The 9,646-nt window shown below is 40.2% G+C and overlaps 2 protein-coding genes across 2 annotated transcripts in view; both read right to left on the minus strand.

The window, feature by feature from the left end:
• The window catches only part of Pls1 (plastin 1), a 121,942-nt gene that overhangs the window by 104,074 nt on the left and 8,222 nt on the right, over positions 1 to 9,646 (minus strand). The gene's annotated exons all lie outside the window — the stretch shown is intronic.
• Positions 533 to 853, minus strand: LOC101577000 (60S ribosomal protein L36a-like). The gene has a single exon (XM_012514280.1). The coding sequence runs from the start codon at positions 851 to 853 to the stop codon at positions 533 to 535; it is 321 nt and encodes a 106-aa protein (XP_012369734.1).

A 9,646-nucleotide genomic window follows, 5' to 3' on the forward strand; every position in this document is an offset into this window, starting at 1 on the left:
TGCGTATTCAAAGTGGTTAGGATAGATATATAGTTGCATTCTCTTAATGAATAGAATGATTTGTTCTAATGGTGTTTGTAAATAGGATCTCAAGTCCACATCTTGTACAGTAATTAACCACTGAGAAGAATATATGCAGTGTATTATTTGTTGAAACTGTACTTCCGATTTGATTTGAAACTATCTCATTTGCTATCTGTTTATCAATAAAACTTTGAAAAAAAAATCTTGTTTTAAAGAAGGTGCAGAGGGTCCTTGTCATTCACCAACTGTCTCTCTGCTCCCCTCACTTCTGGCCTCCACTCTGCAGGAAGCAGGGTCATGTGATTAGCTCTGGCCAATGGGCTGTGCGAAGTGATACTCCTTTGGCTCTAGGCCAAAGCACTGATTCTCAGGTTCCCCTTTCCCTGCTGAGACAATTTGTAAATAAAGTGTAAAATAAAAGATAGATAACAGGAAGTAGAGAGCTAGATCTTTTTTTTTAAAGTGAACACAGAAAGATTTTATTGTCTTCATAATAAAACAATAAAAGTTAAAACTGGATCGCTTGGTCCTTTCTTCTCTTATCTCCTCCCAGTTCAAAATGCTTGCATCTCTTAATAGCCTGAATTCTCTTAGATCTGCAATTGGGCTCAACACACTCAAGCCTCGGGACAATCTTCTTTGTAGTTTTGGCCTTCTTCCGGAAAATCGGCTTAGTCTGCCCACTATAGCCACTCTGTTTCCTGTCATAATGCTGCTTTCCCTGAGCACATAGGGAATCCTTGCCTTTCTTGTACTGTGTCACTTTGTGGGGTTGATGCTTGCCACACTTCTTACAGAAAGTTCGCCAGGTTTTGGGAGCATTCACCATGCTTGCAGGCACTCTACCAGCAAGGAAAGAGAAAGCTAGATCTTTGTTAAAGGAGAAAGATATCAAGAGATGAGGGAAGGAGGGAGGAGGGATACAGGGTAAAAGAAGCAACCAGGATGTTTTGTGTACAAGCAACAACACCCAGGAAATGTAAACATTAGGTGCTCCAAGCACGTACCATAAGGGGGGTGGGGAGTTGTTACTGCAGCACAGACTATATGTACTTTAAACCAACTATATATGCTTTGTAGAATGTTTGATATCTTGATAACAGAAAGAAATACTGTATTTGTCTGAGATCAACCAGTGTGGGCAATGTATAACAATTAGCCAAATAAACTGGGAAATTATCCAGATCTTCCTCAGTTATCTATGCAAGTTTTTTATTTCAAGTGCATCACAGATTATTACCACACCTACTATACCCACTCCTATTCAAAAACAGGAATTTAGGACCAAATTCTCTATGCCACTCACTTCTTTATTAAAAAGAAACTGATGAGTTAATTGAAATACACTTTGAGCAATGGAACCACTGATAAACACAAGAGCCTTAGGGAACATGATGTTCTTCCCTTCTTGGTGACCCTCTGGCTTCATTTTCAGAACTATTGCCAGAGCTACTACTCCACAACCAGGTAGGACAGTATAATGCCTAAAGTAAAACTGGCTGAGTTCTCCCTTGTTAGCAGTCAAAAAATATATATGCTGATAATTAGAAGGTTTTTCGTCAGTTCGGGAACACGGAGATGCTATCTCCTCTGGCTGATAGTAAAAATATCCAGTAAGAAAGGACTTGTGCCTGCGGCCTTTAATGTATTCCTGATTTAAAACCACTGGGTACTCTGGAGCCTGGCAGGCAGCAAAGTATAAGCTTCTGTAGCTCTGGATGAAAATCTCAGATCTTCTACTGATAAGCTAAGAGAAACAGGCAGTATCACAGCCTCACTAAGCCTCCGGTCCCTGCTGCTTCCCAAGGCACTTGTAAGGATCACTAGGATTGCCATAAGTGGAAGGACTCACTATGTCTACTGAGGCTCTGAGGGGACATCTAGACACAAACCAGAACACATACGTATAGCTCAGTGCAAAGGTCCTGGGTTCAAGGGTTCAATCCCCTCCAAAAAACAATAATATAATACACTCCGGTAAGGATGTGGAGAAACAGGAACCTTCATACCTTGCTGGTAGGAATATAAAATGGGGCAGCTGATTTGGAAACAGTATGGCCGTTCCTTGAAATGCAAAGCTACTGTGCAACTCAGCAGTTCCACCTCAAAGAATTGTATATGCCCAAGAGAAATGAAAATAAATGCCTCCCAAAACTATTTCACAAATGTACATAGTACACAAGGTGAAGATATAATGTTGACTTTACAGCTTAAATGGATGGACTGTATAGTATTTTAACTCACAAAATTATTTAGAAAACAGCAATATGACATGCACCAAAAGACAATGACAAAACATTTAGGCCTATTTAAAGCAAATGTTTTTGACAATGTCTTGCTAATATGAAATCTCAGTTTCCTTCAAAAGTCTTGCTGTCTAATATATATATTAGGGAAGGGTCTATAGGGTGTTCAGGTCTCGCTACTAGATCGGACTCATAGTGATCCACCTGTTTATAGCCTCCCAAGAGCTGGGATTACAGGCACATGCCACCACGCCCAGTCTCAATTGCCCTCTCAGCACACCCCGGGTAGGGGCCGGCACAGTAGGCCCAGGGATTGAACCCCCAGCCCTTGCACCTGCTTTCAGGCGCTTTAATCCGCTGAGCTATCTGGCTGGCCCCCAAGGTTTTAAATGAATCTCAGTATCCTTTTTAGATTAAATGAGTAGCATATATAACACATGGCCTCCATTTAGTGTACCCAAGATGTAAAACATGATGTAGGATATACCTACTAACATTTAATCATAAATTAACTTTCAAAAATGGGTATTATGTTCCTTTTTGTATACTGCTTCAGAATGCAGTCACTTCCTCTGAATTACTAGAAAATTGTAATGTTTTCACTTTTATTTATTTTGTGCCAGACAAAGAAGCACTCTAGTACAAATCTTGAAGATACAATTCAATTAAAGCTTAGACTCTCATAGCACAACACATACCACATAGAGAGAGCACAATTGTAAAATATTTACAAAATTTCATTTTTTCATCCAATGCATTCTAGACTTAGACTGACAGGTCAGCTTTAAAAAGCAAAGGTACATTATTCAAGATTAATAAAATTAATTTTTCCTATGTTAAATATTTCAGGAATTATCTGAACTGTTAACTTCAGAGAAGCATAAAATATCAGACAGGATAAGTAATTTTTGGTCCTTTCATTTAATATGTATTCAGACATCTAATAAGTAACCAGGTTAGGTCAGTAATAAACATATCTTTGAGCATCTCTGTAAGCTAGTCTCTTACTCACTTTCTTTCTTCTTGTTCTTTTTATAGGGGGTCTGTCTTGACCAGGTGGGCCTCAAACTCTTGGGTCTGAGTGATTCTCCTGCCTTAGCCTCCCTCCTCAGCAGCAGCAACCACAGATTCATTCCACTGCTCCCACCTCCCATTTCTAATCTGCTTACTTACAAAACACTAAAAGATACTTTAAGAGTGGGCTGGCCAGATAGCTCAGCAGACTAAAGCACCTGCTTAGGCAGGCTCAGAGACCAGGGTTCAAACCCCAGCATGCTGTGCCAGCCCTGCCCCTAGGGCACTCTGAGACAGAGACAGAGACTGGGCATGGTGGCACATGCATGTAATCCCAGGGGTTGGGGGGCTGAAAACAGGAGGATCACGAGTTTGATCTGTGTATTGAGACCCTACAGACCCAGTACTAAATACATACATATATATACATACATACATACCTACATACATACAGAGAAATACAACCCCAATTCATATGTCTCAGTTTATTTTAGAGGTAAAAGTATTATAAGCAATATCGACAGCGAAGCCATCATTTTTTCTAGACTTAACCTAGAACATATATGAAACCACAATCCTAAATATTTTGAATTCAAGTATCTATCAACTCTTACAAATAGCTAGACTAGCTCTCAAGATTTACTACCAACAAAATACAGACCTGGGAGTAGTCTCACTTAACCACAGAGGATATGCTCTAAAACCGCTCAGTAGATACCTGAAACCACCAACAATACTGTATATTCCTATACAGGGGTATATACTTACATACAAACATTATATAAAATATTTTTCTGATACATATCAGTAAATACCTAATACATATCAAGTGTGCTCAAAAAATACAGTGAATGTTTCATTACAGCAAAAGACATGGTGGCAGTAAGCCCTCACAAAATACTTTTTTTTTTTTTCTTTTGAGACAGGGTCTCCTTTTGTAGTTCAAGTTGGCCTTGAACTCACTATGTATCCCAGACTGACCTCAAAATCTTGGTGATCCTCCTGTCTCAACCTCCGTAATTGAGATTCCAGGCATGTGCCATCACACACAACTTATCCTCACATTTTTGCCACTTTCTGAAGCAATTCTAGAAGTCCTCTTTCCTGGGTGCTTTTAGTTGCATTGCTGTGGCTACCTCAATGTTTTCAATGGATGCAAAATGTTTACCTTTCATGGTCATCTTGACTTGGGAACGAGCCAGCAGTCACACAGTACCAGGTCGGGTGAACAGGACGGCTGAGAGCATGCTGTTGAGGGCATTCATCCACGGCAGCAGCATGGTCGAACTTTTTTTAATCCTACTTTGTACAGGCACTCACAAAAGACCAGTATTTTGCGGGGAGACTCATGGCAGCGTGTCTTTCACTATAATAATATTTTAATCTAAATATTCACCACCTAATTTAATCATATCTCATACATACAATGTATCATACTTATGATAACTTAATTTATAAATTAGGCACTATAAGAGATCAATAATAACTAGTAAAGCAATAAAATAGAAAAATGGTAATATACCATAAGGTATATGACATAGTTTAACTCTTAGATTCTGTTCTTACCTCGTTGTGATGAAGTGGGGGGTACAGAGTGTGTCTGATGAGGTAACATGAAGTGAATGGACGGAGGCATTGTGACACAGTTAGGCTGCTACTGACTTCTCCCCTAATATCCCAGAGGCTGTTCTGAGTACCAGGGTAAAACCTTGTCCCTCTCAACTCTGCCCCATAACTTGAGTCATCCCTTTATCCAGAATATCCCTGCTGTATACATTACCCACCTATTCGTCACTCAGTAGTCATCGTGGCTATTAGCTATCAAGATATTGCAGTATTTGTGTTCACCTAACACTCACAATGGTGCCATGCAATCTAAAGCTTATGATTTGTCAGGCGTGGTGGTACACGCCTAAAATCTCAGCATTTGGGAGGCTGGAGCAGAAGGATTTTGAGGATCTGAAGTTTGGGGCTGTCTTGGAATACTCAGCCAGTTCAAGGCTGTCTTGGACTACAAAGCAAGACCTGTCTCAAACAAAAGAGAAACAAAACCTTATGATTCATTATCTTGAATTTTCCATTTCACATTTTTGGACTACACTTGACAAGAGTAACTAAAACCACAGCAAAATCACAGATAAGGAGGAAGTATTATAGTCTGAAAATAAGACACCATGATCTTAGTCATTATGAGAAAAAAACCCAGGAAGTGCTACTGGTCTGTGGACAGATGGGGAGTGGGGATAAGTGTGGACTCACCTGCTCATTAATTCATTTTTCTCTCCTGATCAATCACTTGCAAGGCTGCTATGTATAAAGAATAGGAGCACAGGTGATAAATCATAAAACCCTGCCAAAATTCAATGTGGCCACACAAACTTACAAGAGAATACAATTTAGCATTAGAAAATTGTTAACTAAAAGGTGCAATGTATTTTTCAACTTACATATTTATCTAATCCACAACAAAAAGAAAAACAGGCAAGGTTTAGGTAAACTGAGTGCTTAACGAGGACCACCCCTCCAAAGATCCTCTGAGGGTTGGCGCTGGCCAAGAGATGAGTCAGTCAGTCTGGACCCGCATACTCCGTAAGCTGCCTCCCTACCAGTCTCCAGCACACAGCACCACCAGGGTGACAATTCTTGATTTGGGAAACTACCCTATCTCTTAACACACAGTAGCTCCTCAGCAGGACACATTTAGGGGATATTCCCAGAAGAGTATCAAAGCCTGCAATGGGACACAGATGTCTCTCTCTGCAAGAGATGAATGGAAAGGACCATTCTAGCCTTACTGCCCTCAACTCTCCACAGACAGGTTTTTCCTCTATAAAAGGAACAGACAGCTCTCCATTTATTTTTTTTTCCATTTATATCTAAAGCAAGTCTGAAAGGACAAACTGCTGTTCACCTTTGCCTTTCACCACGAAACCTTTCACCTCTTGACAACAACTGCTTAGAACCCATATTCCACTTTTAACTTCTAAATGCCATATTTCCCACAACCACCCACAATAAGTACTGCAATCCCTAGTGCTAGAGATTTATTCAGTTGTTTTTTTTTTATCTCTGTAACTTGTATCCTGGAAATCAACTGATTGTCTATTATACTTTATATAGTACTAAAGGACTTAGAAGCCTCTAGTAATTAATTTTTGCATGCCTATAAAGTGCTTGATATACATATACAAAGATCAGACCCAGAAAAAACACTGTAGGTGCCTTCTCCAGATAGTATTAACCACAGATCAATGCACTATGAGAACTAGGGCACCTCCTCTTTTGTGTTTTTTGGGAGTGGAAGGAACCAGCAAGCAGAATAAACCTGAGATAAGCTTGTGACTAAGTCACAGGATAAGTCTATGACTCAACACTATCTACGGAATAAAGTCCAAATCTCACAACTTTATCCTCTGAAACATTCCACACTTTGGTCCCAATATCCTTTCACAGTACCTCCCTGTGAAACAAACCAAAGTTCTCATCACCAGCTAAATCTGCACTTTCCTGTCCTCCCACCAAGCTCAGTTTCAGCTGTCCTTCTGTGTAGACTCCTCTCCCCATGACTCAATGCCACTGTCTGAATATGTGATGGAAGTCTGGTCTCTGAGGTAGCAGTGTTAGGCTAGCAGAACATTTCAGAGTGAGGCTAATTGAAAGTACCAGGAAAGTAACCTTGGAAGAGACTAATGCTGGTATTTGGAGTGAATTATTTCTCCCAAGACTGGGTTGTTAGAAACTGAGGACACCCCACATGTTTGACCCCTTTGCACATGACTATTTCTTGCCATGTTGTGGCACAGCTCTTAGGGAGTATTCACCAGAAGCTGCCCAATCTAGGGCTACTACCTTCCCAAATTAAGAGCTATATAACCTCTTTTCTTTATAAAGCACTCAGATTCAGGTAGCCTGTTACAGGACAGAAAATAAACTAATACATTCCCCAGCTGATCAATCTCTGCCTCATAAGTACCTATCCATATCCTTCATACCTACTTCAAATGCCCCTCCTCAATTTTTTTTTTTTTGCTCCTCAGTTCAGAAGGCTTATAAACATGCATAAAACATCAGATGGATAGCATAATGAATGATGGAAAACCTTTTGAAACCTTTAATGATAACAAACAGCCTACTATGGCACATGTATTACAGTTTCAGCACCATTGGCATAAATCCTTCCCCTCAGTTCTGCCTTGCCTGCCCTAACTATTGCAATGGAATGTGACTTTTCCATATCACATCTGATTTCTATAATTTTAACAAAATTAAGCACCAGGTGTCCTGTTCCATAGCTATGAACGCATGCATTTGAACTTCCCAAGGATACTGCTGGTTTTGTGAGGGCAGGAAAAGAACTTTCTGTACTTGTTTGAGTCCTGATTCTTAGCTCAGAACTTGCAGGTTATTTCAAAAGTATTTGTTGAAGTATTATACTATATCTAGAGTAACAAAATTTAAATACATATCCCTGGCTGTGGAAATAGCTCAGCGGTCTAAGCACCTGCCTGGCAAGCGCAACGACCCACGTTTGATCCCAGGTACAGCATGCCATGTCAGCCCCACCGAACCAAAAATGGGAGTGGTAGAGCGTGCCTGTAATCCCAGCACTGGGGAGGCTGAGACAGGAGGATCACTACAAGTCCAAGCTGCGCAGCAAGACCCTATATCAAATAAATAAAGATTTTTAAAATTTTAAATACATATCCCTTGAACATACTAGTCATTCATACTTGATTTGGGTTAATTCCCATATTGATTTGGGTCCACTTGACTGATACTGGCTGTTCAGCTATTCATTCCACAGGTAAAATGGCCAGCTGGCTGGACAGCAACTGTTTTTAACTATGAAATGTAAGAGAAGGGATACGTGAGAAAACTGGTAGCTCACGAGAGGTAAAAGAAATTCCCCATGAGTATAGGGCAGCGACTACCTGGTAAATGAATTAATTTTAAGATGACAACAACAAAACCTGAATATCAATTTTGCAAAGGTAGAAAAGTTTCAATTTTTTTTTCTAAGTTCACCTATCTCACACACCCTATACTCTGTCTCAGTGATTCTCAGAGTATGGTTCACGGGCCATCAGCCTTGGCATCACCTAGGAACTTGTCCAAATGTGAAACCTCCAGCCCTACCCCAGCACCTCTGAGGAGACCCAATCATGTATTTTTATTTTTTTAGTAACAGATTTTTTAAGACGCCCTCAAGATGATTCTTATGCGTGCTCATGTTTTAGAAAACATGGAAGGATCTGTAACATCCCCATGAGGTCGGTTTTCTCTCTCCATATTTTCTTTCATGCTATCCTGTCTCCATGGAAAGCTTTCTTTTCTCCGCTTTCCTCTCAAGGCTCAGCGCTGAAGGTCACTTTCTCCTTGAAGCCTCATGGATAGCACTGCTCTCCTTTCTGTACCCTCTCAAAGCTCCTCTCCACTATCCCCCTCAGTGTCACAGGCAGGAGTCCTTGCACCCGCCTGAGAACTCCGGCATGGGGGGAATATATCTCATCTCAGTGGTAGCCCTGGCTCCAATCAACAAGCTCTTCTGCAAGAAACCCCTGGTTAACAAGACATCCAACCTGTATACACAATAGAGATTGAAAATACCATTGTCAAGAAGTTCAGGGACTACTTACTAAAGGCACCTCTGGCAACAGAGAAATCACTTAAAGAGTTCCACAGCTGACTCTTCACCACAAAACCCATCTAGGGTTTTATAGAAATCAAATACAGCTTTCATAGAGAAATATTTCCTCTGGTCAGAGAAAAAAAGAAAACAAAGATTGAGAAAGCACTTGTTTTAAACCAAAGACTGAAGTTTCATGAAGATGGGGACCTTATGATCTGTCATGGCTATGTTATGGTCCCAATGAAGCCTGACATGCTTCAGTCACATGTTGAAATTAGAGTACAATCTCTGCCACTTTCAGATTGGTTAACTTCTTGCAGGTGAGTCATTCTTGAAGCCCAGGACGCTTGTAAATGAAAAACAAAAAATAATTGTAACTATCAATAAATACCTTTCCTCCTTATCTTATACTTTACTCATTACTTTCACATTCACAGGCCTGTTTAATCATCAAATTTGCCTCCAAAGAGAAGATCACATTCTCATGGGGTCAGAAACAATCAGACTTTGACTTCTCACCCATTGCTGTGGAGCGGCCAACTGACTTCAACTATCTAAGCCTTCTGCTGCTTCCAGGCCCATCTTGATCAATCATTAAACATTCAGAGGTTTGCAGATTATCTCTTTTTGCACTGATGACTTTAACTTGGTTATTTGAAGGTAAGAAAAGGAATCAAGCAAACTGCTGTGACTGTTCTCTTTCCAGAATTAATTCATTTGCATGACGTTTTGC

Source organism: Octodon degus, unplaced genomic scaffold, assembly GCF_000260255.1.
Source record: "Octodon degus isolate 3935 unplaced genomic scaffold, OctDeg1.0 scaffold00028, whole genome shotgun sequence".
Classification (NCBI taxonomy): domain Eukaryota; kingdom Metazoa; phylum Chordata; class Mammalia; order Rodentia; family Octodontidae; genus Octodon; species Octodon degus.